At 38.1% G+C, this 21,200-nt stretch overlaps 1 protein-coding gene across 2 annotated transcripts in view; it reads left to right on the forward strand.

The window, feature by feature from the left end:
* The window catches only part of Adk (adenosine kinase), a 400,912-nt gene that overhangs the window by 105,927 nt on the left and 273,785 nt on the right, over window positions 1-21,200 (forward strand). For both annotated transcript variants that reach the window (XM_052189863.1, XM_052189864.1), the window contains exon 4: window positions 20,022-20,100. In XM_052189863.1, the coding sequence (XP_052045823.1) occupies window positions 20,022-20,100 (79 nt within the window). The remainder of the gene's footprint in view (window positions 1-20,021; window positions 20,101-21,200) is intronic.

Genomic DNA, 21,200 nt, shown 5'->3' on the forward strand with positions numbered 1-21,200 from the left:
CTTTTTATTAGGCAAGGCTCTTTAAGGTGTAAGGAGCCAGGAATGTTGGGGTTGGGGGTTCTGATTCTGGATACCTTTATATCACGTGTCACACTGATTGCACACTTCAGTTTTCCCATCTGTAGGAGGTCTGGCCCTAGTGACTTTTCTTTCAGCGGGTAGCATGGAGCAGAGCGACGCATGTAATATGGGAGATTCAGGAAGCCTTAAGTTCCTACAATCTCGATGTTTAAATCTGAGCTATCTTTTCTGAAGTCGACCTGGCAGACTCTGTGAGGCACAGAGTGACTGCAGCACCAGAGCCATGAATTGTGACCTCACTCTCCTCCCTTCCCCTCAGATTACTAACTTAGCATAGGACCGTCCATACTGTTATTGCCGTACCACTTCTGCCTATCCAGTGTTCCTTCATGGATGATGAAATATCCTGTAGTGGAAACTGGGACGTTGGGGGCTGCCTTAGAAGAGGTTACACTCTGTTTCTCCATATACGCGGCTGTCTGGGTATAGCTAGTTTTCTGCCAGAGCACACTATGGAGTTTTATGCATGAAAGAAGCCTTTGCAGCCGAGTGAGTGCTATGAGGGGATTTCGGTGTCCTTAATCATAGTCATAGAAAGTCAGTCATGTTTGAGACGCCAGCAGTTAGTGACAGCATCTGTTTTTCCATACCTTAAATCTACAGTCTCCAAAACTGAACTATTCATTCCTCCCTTCCAGCCAGTCCTACCTGCAGGCTTCTTTACCTACTCCAACCAACAGCTCTGTCTAGCTGTCGGATAAACACCTTAAAGCCATTCTTGGTCTGATGGGGTAGCCCAGTAGATGTGAATGCCTCCGGTGTCAGCATGAAGATCTGAGTGTGAATCCAGAGCATCTGTGTCAAAAGCTATGTGTGCGTTCTATGTGCCTGTGACCCTAGCACTGGGGAGTGGATACAGGTAGATACATTCCAAGGAGTGGCTGGCCAGCCTAGTTACTGCATGCATGTACATTGGCATGTGTTTCTGTTCACTCATGTACGTATACCACAGACACATAGGCACACAAAAGACATAAACAGGCACTCTCACACATTTCTCTCATTCATGTTTTGTCTTTCAGGAAATCTTACTGGCACCACTGATATCTAGTCTAAAATCTAGCCTAAAATTTAGTCACTTCTACCATGTGTACCACTAAAGTCACCTGCCCTACTCCAGCACCCCCTCCCCCAACTCCTTCTTCATTATTTGCTTGAATTACTGCAGAAGCCTCATAATCAGTTGCCCTCTTTCCACTATTACTGCTTTTAGTCTCAGCTTAGTGAACAGGTTGGGTTTTTAGAGACCTAGATAATGAGACTCAGAAATGACTGAGATCGGGAAATGCTAATGAAAGGAAATATTATTTACAATATTATTAAACTAACTACAGTTTTATAAAACCAATATCAACTTGAGAGGTCAGGGAGATTTCTCAACAGCAAGAGACAGGTGAAGGTGCTTTCTAAGAAACCTGGTGACCTGAGTTTAGCCCATGAAACCATACAAGGAGAAAACCATCTCCACAGCATTTTCATCTGGCCTCAGTGCTTAGGCCGGCATTGTACACCACACATCATTTACAAACACCAAATTATTTTCGAGTCCACTCGAAAACAAATATATTAGTCGTTGATGATTGTAGAGTTAATATCCCAAATACTTTAATACTTTTCTGTATACCAAGCCATAATTTATAGACTAACCACAGTATAAACAGATTATAAACATATATTGATAACTATAGTAGATTTATTTCAGAATGAAAGAAATGTTCAAATTAGGAATCTGCTAATATAACTTGTTTGTTTTGTTTTGTTTTGTTTTGTTTTGTTTTGAGACAGGGTTTCTCTCTGTAGCCTTGGCTGTCCTGGAACTAACTCTGTAGACCAGGCTGGCCTTGAACTCTGATCTGCCTGCCTCTGTTCCCAAGTACTGGGACTAAAAGGGTGGGCCACAACCTGACTTCTGCTAATACAATTTATTGTACTTTCTTACAAGTTTCCTAAGGGTGTGTATTTGCTCGGGAACTCCAAAGTGGGTGAACCGGCGGGCTCCCCTGCAGCCTTCAGTAGCAAAGCTTCTTCAGTGAGATCTGATCTTCCACAAGCCTTTAGTCCACTGTGGACTCCTGTCAGCTCCGGGACACCACATGGGGCTTACTCATACATAGATCATGGCTAATCTCATAAAGTAGTTATTGATATGTTAGGTCAAACTCCTCTTTACTTTGTAGCTTATCTTTTTCTGTTGGACCTAGACTGATGCCCTGTATTTACAGACTTCTGGGGAATTTTTACGATTGTTTTCATAGGTGCTAGAAAAGCACTTGGCACAATTCAATATACATTCTTCTTGTTAACTTTTTATGAACTGCAGTACAATGCGTAGAAGAGTATACAAATCACAAGCATGCTGCTGAATGAATTACCTCAAAGTAAACATACCTGTGTCCTAGCCGTCCAGTCCTAGAAGTAGAACCTGGCGAGCAGGCCAGAAGCACCTGGTCCCCTTCTCTTCCCCAAAGATGTCTTCTCTCTTCTGACACCAGAGCTTAGCTTTGCTGTCTTAGCATTTTAATGAATACGATCATGTACGGCATACTTTTGGACCTCTGGCTTCTCTGGCTTGTCTCTGTGACCGTGGCTGCACACGGCTCCATGCATGCCGTCTTTATTTCCTTTTTGGTCCGTGTTCATTGAGTCCATCTCTCCGGCTTCAGCTTTCCTGATGCATGACCAGGCTGTCTGTGGCTTGGCTGTATTGTCAATACTGTTGATAGACGAGCCTTCCGATGTGGCTCATGTGCACCTAGCTCCCTTGGGATTGCAGGGTTCGATACACGGACTCAGGTAAGTTCTCAGGAGCTTTCCACTTGTTCCACTGTTTTCAAACTCCAAGCCAGGGCTGTAGCTGCAGATCCTAGATAAAACACTTAACTCTGTGCACAAGACCCCGAGGTCAGTACCCATGATCACAAAACACAGGAAAAACCTGAGTCAAACTGGTGGGTAAAGGGTTATCTTCTTGTAGTTTGATTAGGCTTTGTTTTTGGTTGTTTTAATTTTTTAATTTTTATTTTATGTGGTTGGGTATGTTGCTTGTGTGTAAGTCTGTGTCTTTGGAGTCATTGGATCCTCTGTAACTGGAATTACAAATGGTTCTGAACTGCTACATAGGTGATGGACTCAAACCCTGATCCTTTGCAAAAAAGCAGCAAGAACTCTCAGCTCCTTAGCCATCTCTTCAGACCCTAGTTTATTTTTTGAGATAGCCCAGGATGGGCTTGTACTCACTCTATGGCTCACAATGCCCTTCCACTTTGACCTCCTGAGTGCTGGGATTGCAACCATACATCACCCTTTTCGCTTGACATGGTGGTGAGGACTGAACATTCCCATATGACACATAGGTGGATAGATGATGGGTAGAAAAGTTAGTATTGATAGCATTAAGATGTATGAAAGGATATAAGATTGTTCATCCTTGCCTTAGATGTCTTATTGGCAGGTTTCTTAAATTTCAGTAATACACAAAATTGGGACTGGCATAGAAAATGGGCACTTTCATAAACCCTAATGAGGCTACAAATCATCTCTGAGGATGTAAAGAGGATATATAAACCTCTTTGAAGTTTAAATTTATATTATCAAAAATGTAAGTCCCTTTTCATTTTCAATTGTTTTCATGTATAAAGCAGTTTATTGTGGTAAGAGAAACACAGCATAGATTGATTTCTCTCCAAATCAATTCTTGCTAAAGTGTAAACATGACTTATTAAAGATTAGCTTGTAGCTATACATTGGAAAATTAAGAATCTACATAAAAAGAATGAGACTAGATAAATCAAACTTGCGTTGGTTTAAGTGAAATGCCCCTTATTAGTCTCTAGTAGTCAGATGGTCACTAGTTACTAGAATTGTTGGGAAGGGTTAGGAGGTATGGCCGTGTTGGAAGAATTGTGTCAGCTGGCTCAACGTTTAACCACCTTTACTATCTATAGAGCACTCTCTGCCTGCTACTTAGGATTTGAGACATTAGCTCTCAACTATTCCTGCTGGCCAACTTAGCACATTCTTTTATAAGTTCCCTTGGTCACATGGAGTTTTATCATATCAGTACAAATGTAACTGATACAAAAGCTCAGGAATTGTTGCTTGCAGAAATATAAATTTTATTATATTTGTGGGGGAAACGTTTGAGTTAAGCATGGATAGTAAATTTCGAAGTTTCTATTTTGTTAAAGTCTGATACTTTTTGTATTATGTTTCTGTAACCCAACTGCTGTTATCCAAGGTTACTAAATCAGAAGAAACTATTCAGAATTACTTTATTTTTATTATATGACTTTTAAGCTAATAGATAGTAAACATTATGTTTTATGTTTTATTATCTGCTGCACACTGCCTAGGATAGTACATTGCATTTTCTGAATGCAAAGCAGAACTTCTTAAGTTTATATTTACTTTTTAATTTTATTTTATGTGTACTTTTTGCCAGAATGTATGTTTGTGCACTGCAAGTGCTCCTGGTGCCTGAGCCCATCAGGACAGGGCATTTGATCCCCTAGAACTGGAGTTGTGAACCACCATGTGGATCATGTGGATGCTGGAAATGCAACCTAGAACACCAGTTGCTTTTAACTACTGATACAACTCTCTAATCCTAAAATGAAATCAGTTTTTTTTTAGAGCTTTTTTTTTCCCAGAAAACATTTGCTTGCCTGCCTGCCTGTCTCTCTATCTGATTATCCCTCCCTCCCCAAGATTGAACTGAAGTCATCAGTCTTTGCCTATAAGCACCCTTATATTGTGAATCATCTCCCAGTCCAAAGCAGAATTGTTCACAGGAACAATTAAGATTGATTTTAAAAGAATTAATTTCTTTCAGTGTGTTCAGTCATTGCTCTCTTTATCAAATTGGTAAAACTAACATTTTACTTGGTCACTGCAGAAGAGTGATCTGTGTTAAAAGCAAAAAGCAATGTGCCTGAAGTAGAGGTTGTCAAACTAAGACATGGGACCAAACCACTCCACTTGACCTATGTGACCCAGAAGTAAAGAAAAGTTTATGGCTTTAATAGGTTTTAATAGTCTCATGTGAATTATACTTGAAAGTCAAACTTGAGCCCTTTGAGAGACACCAGCCCCTCAGTGCCTCACGGCTTCTCTGCCATCACGGTGGCAGAGTTGAGTAGGCACAGAACACACTTGATGAAACTTCCTTGTCACCTCACACTGCAGCTTGGCACAGGCCGATTTCAGTGACGCAGTTCTGATTCCAGTTTTAATGCTTCACATGTATTGTTGTGCTGGTGCTGCTTTCATTTAATTTTTATTATTTGTGTGTATGAGTATTTTACCCGGGTGAATAGAAGTCAGAGATGGTCTTGGCTCCCCTAGTACTGGAGTGAGAGCCAGTTGTGACCTACCCTGGGTGCTGGTGATCCACCCCATTACCTCCGGAAGAGCAGCTGGTGCTCTTCACTCCTGAGCTGCACCGCTCCAGCTGAGCTTTACTACTCCAAGTCTTGCATGTCAAAACAAGAAACAATACTCGTGGTTTTAAGGGACAGTGGACCATGGATGGTTTTTCTTCATTTTATTAAAGGAGTACTATATATACTGCCGTGATCAGACTAAGAACTTTAAGTATATCAAATTCATGGGAAGGCATTGCTTTTTCAATTGTTTTTAAATACAGCATCTCTAAATTCATGATTACAGGCATACAAGCTTGCACATAGACACACAAAGTGAAAATGAGACCACACACAAAGTATGTTGGTAAATGGCTCATTAGCCAAGCAACAGCCATTTACTAATGACAAATTAATCAAATTCTACTTTATTGTCTCAACAAAGAAATTCACTTAGAAATCTAAATTTGTTTACGGATTCTAGTCTTCGATGACAATAGTTCCTTTAAGAATTGAGGACACTGAGCTCAACTCAGGAGTCAACCAAGAAGATAATTTCATGTGGTTTTCTTTGACTGCCTTATGTTTAGTTCTTCCTCCTCTCCCTCTCATCCTCCCCCCTCTTTCTCTTCTTCCCTCCCCTTCCTTCTCTTCCCCCTCCTGTGCCTATTTGAGCTGTGTGGATGGCCCAGGGTGTTCTTAACCTTGTAATCCTGTCTCAGTGCTCCCTCCACAGGGTGTGTACCACCACCTTTACCTTTCTAAATTTCTTTGTGAACCAGGAGATACTGGCCACTTAATCAGGGAAAATTACTACATTTGAAGTGACTGAAGACAGTAGTTTCCACTGAAATTCTGTGTGGAGCATCTGTAGAAAGCACTATTTTTTTTTAAAAGTTTGAGAAGAACATTAATTATAGTCTGAGATGAAGTTTGTTAAGGTAAGCTACAGCTGGTAGTGGTTAAAAAAAAATCTAGGAGCATAAAAAACTCAGTATAGTGTCTTGGACACCTTAGCTACAGGGCTGTGGGAAGAGGAGGGATAAGATGGCCTGCTTCCTGGTTCAGTGGGAGACACTCTCCAGGGAGTAAGATGGAGACTGATAGAATGGGCACCCCATGTCCTCCTGGCCTTCCTGAGTGCTTTGCACAAAGTAGCCACATTGTGTGTGCATGAGTGTTTTGGGTGAGGGTAGAGAAGGGGTCCAACTGAAGTAATTTTAGAAGAATGTGAAAAAATAGTTTTAAAAGCCTTTTTGTATTCACTTTATTTTTAGATATTTTGTGTAAAGTATTTGAATTAATCATTTATTGTTTAACTTCATTTACTGTCATGAAGAAACAGTCCTATGGTTCATTCTTTAATTTGTTCTTTTGGTGTCAGAAATTTAACTTTTTTCACAAATGTGCTAGTTTATGTACTGAAATATTTTGATCTCCTGGACAGAGCTCAGATTTTTCTAAAAACTATAGGTTTCTTTAGCTCCTGTCATTGACCATTAGATGACTTGAAAATTAGCTTTTGCTGCAGATTTTTTATATCACTTCCTAAGATATTTCAGGATTTATTTATTTTGTTATTTTATGTGTTTTAGTGCTTTGTCTGCTTGTATGTATGTACACAGTGATGGCCTGGTGCCCATGATCAGATATTGACTGGATTCAGGTCCCCTGAGACTGGAGTACAGTGTCAAGCCACCATGTGGGTTCTCGGAATCAAACCCATGTCTTCTTCAGGAGCAAGTGCTCCTAACCACCACCCATCTCTCAATCACATTATTTGTTAATCTGTGGTTTGTTCTAAATTGCAAGCAAACAGTGCTGTGTGTAAAAGTCTATGGTAAAGTCATTTGCCAGCAACTACTATTACTAGAATCAATAGTAAACACCTCAGTGCACATTTCAGTTCATTTTCTTTTATTTGTTTATTTATTTATTTATTTATTTATTTATTTTTGGATTTGTTTTTTTCGAGACAGTGTTTCTCTGTATAGCCCTGGCTGTCCTGGAACTCACTCTGTCAGTTCTTTTTCAAAAGCTCAAACTAGAAATGATATTCTCATTCTCTCATGCACCCTGAAACTTGTAACAGATGGTTTGGATTAAGATGGTAGTTTCTCTTTAGACCTTCATACAGTGACACAGATACTCTCCTTATTTCAAAGTCCACTCTGTGCTATAGTGACCTTCCTGTCTGCTGTTGGTTTGGAAGTGCTGCTTATACTGCCCTAACATGCTAAAATGCAAATATCAAAAATTCATTCTAATGGAGTCATATAAAAATGTTAGTGTAGATATTATGCTTTTTGATGTACGCTAGTATTTGGCCATTGTTATTTGAAAAGACATTTTGAAAGCTGAAATATAGAGTTTATTATAGATTGTGTTGACAGACCAAATTTTGCCATCAGTTGTGTTTATATCTGTCCATCCTGTGTGTGTGTGTGTGTGTGTGTGTGAGAGAGAGAGAGAGAGAGAGAGAGAGAGAGAGAGAGAGAGAATGTCTGTCTGTCTGTCGGTCAGAGGACAGCCCTCAGGCAGTAGCCCCATTTCCTCCTTCCACGACTACGTGGTTGACTCAGATTGTCCAATTTGGTGGCAAGCACCTTTTCCTGCTCAGCCATTTCACTAGTCTTTTGTCATTAATTTTGATGAACATAATTAACCTCTTTATCCATGACAACAACCTCTGAGAGTATATTATTAGCAAATGAATTTTATAGCTGGAAACACATTTCAAACATAAAGCACAGAAATAGACGTGGGCACCTGGGGTCCCCTCCCCCAGCACCCCAGTAGTTATGAAGGGCCTTTGGCGGTTCAGCCTCTGGTTCCGGATATTGCTGTAAAGATGGTGCATTCTCATTCTTACCTCATACTGAGCTCTAGGCTTTGTTTTTAAAGTTTCCTTTCATGGAATACTTTCTTCTAAGGCACTTTGTGTCTTAATTATAGTACCCTCCCCTTTCAGGGGGGAAAACCTGTTTATATTCAGTGGGATTCAAAACACACTTCCCGTTTTAGTGCAGATTTATCATCACCCTTCAGGCTGTTCTTTAATATAGAGCTCTTTAGAAAGAATATCTTAAGCTGCTTCCCAGATGTTTTAACTTCAGCAAACTTGTGGTTTTCTTTATTGGCATCTTTGTTTGTAGTATTTGGAAGATGAAAGAAAATATCGTCTGAGCATCTAAACACGTTTCATATTGGGTCTTGAATGTCTTTTGCTGCCAGGGCATGACTGGGATAATACTTAGACTGATAAATTTTCATAATCTTTGCTTTTAAAAGGTAATTCCTAACTGTAATTCTGTTAACAGTAATGCAAAAATGGTGTCTTTTCTATGTGGTTTTTGAGTTTACACTGCTATGCTATTCCTGTCTGCTAACATTTAGTTAATTGTTTAATAGCTCTTACTCTCCATGAGTCATGCAGTAAGGGTTGAGAATGCTTTGCCTCCAGTATCTTTTCAAACAACCAGAAGTTCTAACTTAAAATATTGAAGATGGCATTTGGTCCTTTTTCAGATTTTTCTCTGATTGAAAATTCTCTGAAATCACTGAATGGGTTTCTCCTCCACAATTATGAAGATAGTTGATAAAATCTGTTGCGTGTTTAACATGCTCAAGTCTGTTGCGTGTTTAACATGCTCAAGGTAGTGAAATGGAAGAGTGAAGTTGTGCATCTGACCACACAGTGCTGTCCTGGACACTGCTCACTGAGGGGAAGAGGGTTGGCAAACCTCATTTGGTCTCTGTCGCTTCGAAGCATTTGGTTTGTCTTCGTAGGGGCTGACATGGTCCCCTCCTCCTCCCTCTCTCTCCCTCTTGGTGCCGGACCAGATACTCTTCAACAGTGTTTTCTATTCCCAACTTCTTCTCTTCACATTCAGAGGACATAATTTTAGTACTTTTATCAGAATCTCATTAGGTTTCTTAAAATATTCTGCACGTGTTTCTTCCAGTTCCTTTCTAATTCTCTCAACATGACTTGAGGCTGTGGGTGAGACATTACTTGTATAGTTTTCCACCTCTAGCTTCTGTCAGATGTCTTCTCTTCTCTGTGCTGCTCATGTGGAGCAGGAAGGCAGCCTGAACACAGTAATAAAATCCAGGATAAGCCTAGGTCGCACTTATGTCCAGTTACAGTTCAGTCTACCTTGCTTCCCTCTTCTCCGGCCTGAACTTCCGGAGCTCTCAAATGACTTCAGTAAGTTTTTGCCTCATGAACTGTGAAATAGTCTACTGCAAATTATTGCAAGAGATTCAGTTGAACAATTTATCCTTCTACCCTCAACCATACCCTGAAAATTTGGGATATCTCAAAATGCAAACCTGACTTTTTGTTGTAGGTCCTCGCTTTAGTGTAATTGTTAATGCCCACCCCTTGCCTGCCATCCCGTCCTTGACCTCTTCTAAGTCGCAGATGTATTTTCATTGTCTAGATGTAACCTGCATTGATATACGCTGTTCCCCTTCCCCAAAGAGAAGCAGTGACCTAGGTTAATCTTTGATTTCCACCAACCTCGTAGAGAAAGGGAGAACAATATGGCAGGAGGTGCCGCCTGAAGGATCTACAGTCACTTATGGTTTTGATTGTCCACTCTTGCTGCTTTAGTCTTCTTGACCATTATTGTTTACTTCTCTTTCATTGTTTGTTTGTTTTGTTTGTTCCTTTGTTTTGGATTTTTTGTGAGGTACCACCCAAGAGCACCATTTGGTTTTGAGGTGAATTTTTTTAGCCTCCTTATCTTGTCGTTAGTTTTCAGAATTCAGCAGATGTGTTACTGGTCACAGCTATGTGAGGTTTGGTAGATGTCGGGTTCAGGTTGCTTCTTTCCAGCTTCCCATTACCAGCCACATGAGTGTAGGTGTGAGAGTGCTGCTGGGTAGAGCCTGTTCTTGCAATAGTTCTTCTGTAGAACTGTACCAACATTCCCCTTGGGTGCCTGTATTTATATGACTTCTTATTTGTATGGATTCTCTAGTTGTCAGCAGGAATGCTGGCTGTGACACGTTATTAGTTACTTGGAATCGGAAGTTCAGTATGATATATTTTGATGGGGATTTAAATGTCTGCCTGAGTGTTTCTGATGAGTGATTTGTTTTTAAAGTTTGACAGAGAAAAATGATTAGCTGTGGCTCAGCCGTTTTCCATATCCATTGCATGTATTTCTAGAACTTGTCTGAGATTGGAGAAACCCTGTCCCACTTAAATCACGGGCTTTGATAGAAATGAGCAGAAAGGAAACCAATAAAGAAAGACGAGAAGAGCGTGTAATTTGTGTTTTGGACTTGCCCATGGATAGGATGTCATTTGTGCTTACCCGGAGACGCCACATGTCATTTTGAGGATCACTTTCCTACAGTATTTTTCTTTTCCTTGCATGACTTAAAAGTAAATGTCAAACAATTTACTGTTTAATGAAAATTGTAAATGGGTTTAGTGGAATTTAGTTATATGTTTCTATGATAGGTTGAAACCTAATGCACTTGTCATTTATGTAAATTTAGAAGCAATCATTTTAATCATCTATACTTAGAAAGTACTTTTCAACAGTATATTTGATTATCTCACATGCTAAAAACCCCTCCATCTCCAGAGTTAGAAATGGAATAATTAAACCTCAAAAATTTTTAGACTTGAGTAGAGTAATGGCTTATCTAAGCAGCACGCGTTTAAAACCAACTTTTTATCAAAGAAAATAATATGAGAAGGTAGAGAAATGCCTCTAATTACAATCCTTATGAACTAATAGCCTAACTTTAGCTTTGAACGACTGTTACTTTTTCCATCCTTTTCAAATATCCTTAAATATAAGCACATGTGGGAATGCTCTTTGGCTTTTATCAGACTGACATTGGAGCGGAATTTTTTTTTTTTTTTAAACCTCACTTGAACATTTGTGGTAAAAGATTTCAAAGCTTTGAATCTTACAATTTGCTTATGGATTCCCTCCCCCAAGTTATTCTATTAACATTTGGTCTTAATAAGTATAACCTGTTTGGAATTACTGATGTTTTACATTTATTATTTGTTTAGATGAGAAGTTTAGGAAAGAAAAATGAAAATCCTCCTTGGCAGTTATGAATGCTTTCCCAAGAAAGCTAAATTCTTTGAGTTTTTCCATGAAGATTTTAATTGTCTTATCCTTCCTCACATGTCTAAACTTCACGAATTGTTTTTAAATTACTGATGTTTGCTTCTATTACAATGTGAGGTCCTCTCTCTTCAGATGTGTGTTGAGTGTGCATGCATCTCCCTTCTCTGCACACCAAAATTTTTCTTTCCGTGTAGCACAGCGACTTTAGTTTCATTGTAAATGGAAAGCAGTTGTCCTCAGATAGAATTAGAACTTGCGAGTCCTGGCTCTTTGTGTGCTCTCCTGTTCATAATTCTTATTTCCCCACAGAGAATAATTGGAGATGTATTACAGGTTATAATCATGGTATCCTTCTTTTCAAGTTGAAGTTGCTTCATGTCATACCAGTAGGAAATTTGCTAATTAAGAATTAATTAAAGCCAGGCATTGTGGCCCATGCCTTTAACCCCAGCATTCAGGAGGCAGAAGCAGGTTGATCTTTGTGAGTTCCAGGCCAACTAGAAAGATATAGATGGCTCCTGTCTCAAAAAACACAAAATAACCAAACAAACATTTGATTTTTTTTTAACTGAATTTAAATTAAAATTTACTGCAAAACTCCAAAAAAAATTTTCCTGCAAAAAATTTTTTTAGCTTCCTTGAGCTACTATACTGGAGAGCCAATTTTCTCTGCATCTTCCTTCTGATTTGTGACTCCAGTCGGCAGAAACCCTGTCTCATTTGCTGTTTTAACTGATAACCCGATGTTAAGTTGAATAAAATATGGTATGGTAGCTGCACAGTGCTTAGGAGGCTCGCCTGAGAACAATATCGTGTTCTAGTATTCTTAACTGCATTTTAAAGTAAATATTTGGAGAGTTTTAGAGACTAATAATGAAGTTAATATAAGATGTCTATTAAGAATAGTCATGCAACGCAGACTGGAAATCAGTCTGGCGGTTCCTCAGAAAACTGGGCATGACACTTCCTGAGGACCCTGCTATACCACTCCTGGGCATATACCCAGAGGATTCTTCAGTATGCAATAAGGACACATGTTCCACTATGTTCATAGCAGCTCTATTTATAATAGCCAGAAGCTGGAAAGAACCCAGGTGTCCTTCAACGGAGGAATGGATACAAAAAATGTGGTATATTTACACAATGGAGTACTATTCAGCCATTAGAAACAATGAATTCATGAAATTCTTAGACAAATGGTTGGAGCTGGAGAACATCATACTAAGTGAGGTAACCCAGTCTCAAAAGATCAGTCATGGTATGTACTCACTGATAAGTGGATATTACCCTAGAAACTCTGAATACCCAAGACACAATCCACATATTAAATGATGTCCATAAAGAATGGAGGAATGGCCCCTGGTTCTGGAAAGACTCAATGCAACAGTATAGGGGAATACCAGAACAGGGAAGTGGGAAGGGGTAGATGGAGGAACAGGGGGAGGGAAGAGGGCTTATGGGACTTGCGGGGAGTGGGGACCCAGAAAAGGGGAAATCATTTGAAATGTAAATAAAAAAGATATATCAATAAAGGAAAAAATGTTAAAAAAAAAAAAAAAGAAAAGAATAGTCATGCTCACCTGTTAAGTGACTAACTCTGCTCCTGGCACCAGACCTTTGTTTTTGGGACTTCAATAGGGTCTTGTGGGGCAGCATCACTGACCCATCCTGTGTAGGAACTTGTCAAATATGGGAAATGACATTTTGTCCTGGACCACAGAATCAGGCTTCTTACTGATGTATTTCTCCTTCCATTCTGTCAGTGTGCTGGATTGGTGTTGGACATATTCCTTCATGCCAAAGCATTTAAGTGATCTCAGAGACACACACTTCATCTTCTTAGGAAGTTCCCACTCTCCCGTATTATAAATGACAGAAGTCCAAAATGTCTGCAGCGTAAGGGTTCAGCAAAGCTACACAGTTAGTTCTCTGTTGAGAGATGGTAAGATGAAAACTGCCAAGCACCGGTGAGTTTCTGACTGTTGGTTTTAAGGTTTTTCAGTCTTTCAATGCACTCAAATGATTTCAGAAGTCCACAATGAAAGACAAGCCAGGAAATCTTTGGTTTATTAGTGGAAAATAGGAAGAAAAATAGGTTAATGATAGGGATTTTGTGTGTCTTCTAAAGTCAGGTTCATTAACATACACTGAAGTATAGTGTACTGTGCAACCATCAGCAAAAACATTGAAAATGTTTTATTTTCTAAGACATATTCCTTTGTAATTAGCTTCTCTTCAGAGCCCCTCATCTACGGCAGCTGATCTTAACCCCTTTGTTTTGTCATGTCCAGACGGCCAGAAAAAAGGAATGGTTTTGTTTGCCCGCTAATGCGGCTGGCATCTTCACAATGTTTACCATGTCATTTTTCTTATTATATAATAGTTTTCCTTCCTATGGACATATCAATTAGTTTATTTACCAATTTATTTTTGGAATAATAAGGGCACAATCACTCCTGAGATGCCTGAATTATAATGGCAATCATGTGTTTAAATTTTCCCAAGGAATCACCAACCACTTGTGTTTCCGAGTTCCCACCAGCCGTCTTGTCCCTTTACCTGCTTTGTATCTTGTTAGTTGGTATTTTCACTGCTTAGTATTTTCAGTTATTTCAGGTCTTTACTTATTAATAGTGCATCACGTTGTAGTTTCAATGTGGATTTTTCTATAACTAATAATGTTGGTAGTCACACTTAGTGATGGGCTGACCAGGGTTTCCTTGTCAAGTGTGGCGGGAAGTGGGAGCGTGAGAGGGGAGGGTGAGTGTTTCTCAGGAATTGATTTTGTGTAATGTGAAGTCAGTTACGGATTTGTTATTGTCGTTACTTGGGAATATCGGAAAAGAAAATTGGTGTTCCTAAAGTTTCTTTTTAACTTTCCCATGTGACTTGCAAGTTTACAAATCTCTTTTGGAAGCAATACCTTAAAAGTGAATAAAATAGGTTGGCACATGTCTTTAATTCCAGGTCTTGAGAGGCAGAGGCAGTTGGATCTCTTGAGTTTTTACGGACAGTTTGTCTGGTCCACAGAGTGAGTGTCAGTACAGCCAGAGCTACACAAAAAAACCCTGTCTTGAAAAAGAAAACAACAACAACAACAACAACAAAAAAACCAAAAAAAGGGAAAGAAAAGATAGAAAGAAATATCATAGCATGTTCACCTTCAGATTATAGGAGCAAATCTTATTTTCTGTTACTATCAGAATTAAGAGTCCCCTGATGGCTTTTCTAAGTCACAGTGAATATTTATAGGAGACTCCCCAGTAAAGACTGTTCCTTTTTGGATTTAATTTTATTACCTTTTTTGTGTTTGCACATGCGCACAAAAATGTAGAGTTCAAATGATGACTTTTGGTTCACTCCTTTTACGTTAGGTTCCAGGGATGAAACTCCAATAGTCATCCTTTCTGGTCTCTTCTCACAGCTGCTGAGCCCAATGGTGTCACCCAGACTGGCCTCGAACTGCCTCCACCTCTCCAGAGTATCTTAGTGGAATGGGCAATTAGAAGTGGCTGTTGTTTTTTTTTCTTTTTAAATTTTGTGTATAGGACTGCTTTTTGTGTGCATGTAAGTGTGCTGTGCACGCCTGTCCCGAGTCTGTCAGACTCTCTAGAACTGGAGTTAATAGATGGTCATGAGCAGGCCATGCAGGTATTGGAAACCAAACCTGAGTCATCTGGAAGACCAGAGCGTGCTCTCATTCCCAAAGCCACCTCTCCAGCCCCGTTCTTGTTTCTATGCATGTGTTCTTCCTTTATGTTTTGAGTGCTATTCTTTATTCTTGAGTGCTAACATTTTTAAGTTGGTATATCACAAAGCATATATTATTTAATTCTGCAGATTTCTATTGTCCAACAAAACTTCTCAAAAATTGTTTGCTATTCTTCATTCTAACTTTATGAAATGGAAACTGGGAATCTTATGAAATGACCAGTTTGGTTTTATTTTTTATGCTTTTGTTTTTTGTTTTTGAATGAGAGCAAGCAAAAACTAGTTATCGTCTTGCTTTAGCATTAGTTGTTGTCTGTTCAACTGTTGGATCGCTGACCTTCATATAACCTGCCTTGAATAATAACAATAAATATAAAGCTTTTGAAGCGGTGGATTTCTCTGTAATATACTTTCCTGCATTTATTTCCATCGGTACTTGTGTCTCGATTTCAATGGTGAAGGGCCTGTATCCTGAATGACATTGTTGGTCAGTATGTGCCTGGGCGTTTAACAGCTGCCCAGCATTCCCACAGTTCCTTTGCTGATTATGGCGGGATGCTGGGGGTCCATCAGTTTTAGTCTCGTTTTTCCCCTGAAGTCAGTGCTATCACTGTTTTAGAATGCACGGTTTCTACATTTGAACACTGCACTTGAGAACTCTCCATGTTTTTTATGTGGTGCTCAATCTCAAGTTGTTTATTAGTAAGCAGCCAATGTGTTGACTGCAGCTTTATGTATTATTATTGCTCATTGGTCTTTGAGGCCTCTCTTCTCCCAGAACTGCACTTGCTTTCCTCAAAACCAAAGCAGATGTAAAACAACCAAGTTATTTGCCCAGGAATTGTTATTCATTAAGGAGCTTGTGGTGTGAAAGCTGAAAGCATTTCCTAGAACCTCTCTCCTACACATAGTATAAAACAAGGATTAAAACTACTTTTTGTTTTTGTTTTTGTTTTTTTCGAGACAGGGTTTCTCTGTATAGTCCTGGCTGTCCTGGAACTCACTTTGTAGACCAGGCTGGCCTCGAACTCAGAAATCTTCCTGCCTCTGCCTCCCAAGTGCTGGGATTAAAGGTATGTGCCACCACCGCCCGGCTAAAACTACTTTTGATTGAAGCCAGGCTGTGGGTCTCTATGACCTTCAATCTCAGTGTTCGGAACACAGAGGCAAGTGGATCTCTATGAGTTCTCAGCCAGCCTGGTCTTCAGAGTTCAAGGCTAGCTAGAGCTATATAGTGAAGCTGTATCTCATACATCAACAAATTACAAAACCAACTGTAGAAAGGTAACATGTTCTTTCTTTTTCATACAATGTATTTCTTCTGAAATTATGAATTGAACTTCAGTGATATGAATCAAAGTGTTCTCATATAAAAATATTTAAATATATTCATTATGAAATTGTGGAACACAGAAAAGGTTTGTATAAAAGATGCACTATGAGTGTTAATATTTCTCTTCGTGGTTATTTTATTTACCTATTTAACTTAATAATTACAAATAAGAAATCCCAATGTTTGAGTAGAACATGGTGATAATTATGTTGAAAGATAAACATAAAGTATCCCAAGTCATTTTGGCGTTTTATAACATAAATGTTCATGCTTTGCACTTTTTGTTCTTTTGACTTTGTATTTCTTGGTTTCCTACTTTTGATACAAAGTCTCACTGTATCTTTGGCTGGCCTGGATTTCAGAGATCTCCCTGACACTGTCTCCCAAATGTGGGGATCACAGGATGTGATGATGTGTCACATACCACACCTACTTTTAATGCCATCTGTATATTTGTCTATTGTTGTTGGCTGCTATCTATAAGTCAAAGCAACATACAGTCTCATAATTCTGTCCTGTGATGCAGCCTGTAGGTGGGTAATATTATCCAGATTTCTGTTAATGCTGAGTATATGTTGTACACTTAACTACGTGTTTTGTGACGGAAACTCTATATAAGTATTTGATGACTAAGGATGGATGCATTTGATTTCTAGTGAGGGACTCATTGTGTTTCAGCATTTATCATTTTTTTCTTCTGTTCATTGTACATTTGTCTGGATCTTCATGTTTTTATTTGTGAGATGTAGACTTGATGAATATTAAAGTTTTCTTTTTATTAATGTTAGACATTTTGTTTTATTTTATGTAGGAAAATTTCACTTTTTTATACAATCAAAATTATTTATACTTATGCATCTCCATTTTCTGGAAGCTAATAAATCATTATTTGGATAGATAGTAAATTTAATTTCAACATCATCCCCATCTTCTCTATAGCATAAAATATACTTTGCATTGTCTTCTAACATCCTTTATTTTATAAGAAAAAAATTTTAAGCTCTTCCATTTTTATTCTATATATCTTTAGAGAAGGTTTAGAGAATCTAGATTGTGTTTTTTTTCTTAGTTAAAAACTTAGGTTTTTCTCTTTTTTGTAAGATAAGCAGCTTTTTACATAGAGGGTTTACTTACTTACTTGTTTATTTATTTATTTATTCATTTGTTTGTTTGTTTCTGTGATTATTTATTTATTTATTTTTCTGCAGTTTTCTCTCGGAACGTATCTGTGAAATAGCATTTTATAATAATTAGGTGGAGGAGGGAGGTATTGCTGGTCATTTTTCCTGATATTTTAAAGAGATGGTTATTACATCACCTACATAGTCTTTTTTATTTGCCTTTCATATTTTATGTCATATTTGTGCTCTGTTCTTTCATAGTTTCCTTATTTAATAATACCTCTTTACTGCCTGTCCTACTTGTCTTCTTGGAAAGGTACTTTTCTATTTTGGCTCTTAATACATAGTTAGACAATCGAGTTTTCTTAAGTAGATAGTTCCTCAGAAAGGACAACATAGAGGAAAACATTTGAATCAAGAGGAATACACATACTAAATAACAATGGGAATGTGTCTACAAAACTTGTGCATGCGTTCATAGTAAGAAAAAAAAAGAAGCAATTTAAGTATCCCTTCAAAGATATATATTCATCAGTAAATGTGGTATGATAAATACTACTACAGATATGTCTGTTGTTGTGAAGAGATACCTAACCACTGCAAGTCTTGTAAAGGAAAGCATTTAATTGGGGCTTGCTTCCAGTTTCAGAAGTTTAGTCCATAATCATCATGGTGGGGAACATGGCAGACTGCAGACAGTTATGGTGCTGGAGAAACTGAGAGTTCTACATCTAGATATTCATGTAGCAGCTGGGCCTGGCTTGAGCTTTTGCAACCCCAAATTCTACTCCCACTTTCACAATTCCTCCAACAAGGGCACACCTACTAATCCTTTCAAGAGTTCCACTCCCCAGACACTGAAATACAGGAGCCTGAGGGGCCATTCCTATTCAAAGTACCACAAGCCTTGAAAGTAATTTGTGTGAAGGAATCTTAATACCCATCCTACCAAAAGCAATCTACAGATTCAGTGAAATCCCCATCAAAATTCCAACACAGTTTTTAACAGACATGGAAAGAACAATTCTCAACTTCATATAGAAAAACAAAAACCCAAGGATACACAAACATGAATATAATTGTGGTATTTAAAGTAAGTGACTGGCTGTGTGGAGTACACTGTGTGTGTAAGCTGTTTGCTTTCAGTGCTGGCTATTGACCTTAGGGTCTCCCCTGTGCTCTCTCCCTAGCACATTATAATTTAAAACTGTTAGGAGAAAAGAAGGAAGGCGGGAAGGAAGGAAATAGGGAAAATGGGAAGATTGAGGAAATGAAAGAAGCAGAACAAATTCTTTACTTTTTTTGTAGTCTGCAGATCTTTACATTGTTCTTGTAAGAGCTTTCATAAATTTAATTCTGAGCTTAAGGTGGGAATAGTTTTACAAATGCATTGCTTAAAAACCATATTTTACTGTGTTTTCCATTACTACCAGTTTCTTATATTTGATTTTTTGTTAGAAAATGTTACTTTGCTGTACCTTTGAAATTCTGTTCAAATTTTCATGTTATATAAAACATAAGTTTTGAAACTCAGTAAGATGTAGGATTAGAAGTGAAGGCATGTGTCCTCCTCTAGTTTGAAATGTAAAGGTATAATTTTTTAGGCCTTTCATAATGACTACAAGGGCCTTTCTTTTCCTATAGAAAACTCTTGTGTGAATAAGAAAAAAAATTCTCATTTTTAAATTTCATATAATTCTCAGATCAAGCTTTTTGCTCTTTGTTTTTGTTTTGCATTTGAGATGGGGTGTCCTGTAGTCCTGGCTGTCCTTGATCTTGCTGTGTGACCTGAATGACCTTCAGGTTTTGACCTCATGTTTTTATCTCCTGGGATTGCAGACATGCACCAATCCATCCACAGGATTCTGGTTTTGAAAAGCCAGGATGACATATGCGACCTTCATTTGGCAAATGTACTGTCTATTTTGTATAATGACTAAGTTCGGACAGTATATATTTCAGATTCTTTTGTTTTTGTTTTTGTTTTGTTTTTGTTGTTGTTTTATTTTGTTTTTTGAGACAGGGTTCCTCTGTGTAGCCCTGGCTGTGCTGGAACTCACTCTGTAGTCTAGGCTGACCTCGAACTCAGAAATCTGCCTGCCTGTGCCTCCCAAGTGCTGGGATTACAGGTGTGCGCCACCACCGCCCGGCTATATTTCAGATTCTTAAAATTGTATATTTATAGAACAAATTAATTTCTTGAATGAAAATATATAATTATAAGATCCCACTAATTATATTTATTTAGAAGAGTTTGTAGGTTGTGAAAACCGACATGCTAACTTACCTTCTACTGTGATTTTTATTGTAGGTTTGATGAACTTGTAAAAAAATTCAAAGTTGAATATCATGCTGGTGGCTCTACGCAGAATTCAATGAAAGTGGCTCAGGTTAGTTAATTATTTTAAAATTTTAAATGAAAATGTATCAAAATAATTCTAAACTTTTGGCTATTTTACATAACATTTTCCAGTTTTATTTTCACAAAACAGTTTTGTTTGCTTTGAGTCTTTAACAGAGCATCTAATACGAATTATTATAACTTACGTTTATTGATAAGCTTGGAAATAATGCAGTATGTTCATTACTATTAGTTTTACATGTTACTGTTTAGTAGCACGTTTTATTTCATGGATAACCCTAATTTTTATTTTATAAGTGAAATGTCTTTTTCGTTTACTTATAAGGTGCACTACTTTGCCAGGTTCATGATCCTTCAGTGACTCAGGGTCCCCTTCTGTTACTTGAGAGCAGAGTCTTGCTCTGTAGACCTGGATCGCCTAGAACTCACTAGTGAGTAAACTAGCTGGGCCTCAAACTTCTGGCAGTCTTACTGCTTTTGCCTCTGGAGCACTAGAATGACAAGCAAGTAGTTAATGTGTTAAAAAAAAAAAAAACTTTTCATTTTTTTTAGAAGTGATTACATTCACTTGTAATTTGAGGCATTTTCCAGGCTGATGCATGTGAGAATGATCATGGATGTGAGACTATCCTGGGAAATACAATATGACCCATTTCCAAGAATAACAAAACTCTGTGATGTAGAGAAAGGATATTGCTACCACATATTAACCTTCTTCATAGTATAAATACATGGATACAAATATGTATCTTTCTGTTTGTTCGGTTTTTATATTAGATAGCGTCTCACTATGTAGCTCTGACTGGAACTTGCCATGTAGCCCAGGCTGGCTTCAAATTTAGTGATCTGCCTGGTTCATCCTCTTGAGTGCTTACTGAGATTAAAAGCATAGACCATCAAAACTGGCCAATCTATTTATATGTTAACATTTAAGTGTGTGTTTTATGTATTAATAAATATACCGATATATTTATTTGCAAATGAATCTATATATTTTTAAGATATCCAAAGCATTCAGTAGTTATTGAAATAAACCAATTTTTGAAATGTAGTCTGAATCAACTGCTAATCTGATGTTAAGAGTTAATGTTAATTTTCAAACTCCAATTGGTATGAAAAAGTTAATTG

The sequence above is a fragment of the Apodemus sylvaticus genome, chromosome 8 (assembly GCF_947179515.1).
Source record: "Apodemus sylvaticus chromosome 8, mApoSyl1.1, whole genome shotgun sequence".
NCBI classification, from domain to species: domain Eukaryota; kingdom Metazoa; phylum Chordata; class Mammalia; order Rodentia; family Muridae; genus Apodemus; species Apodemus sylvaticus.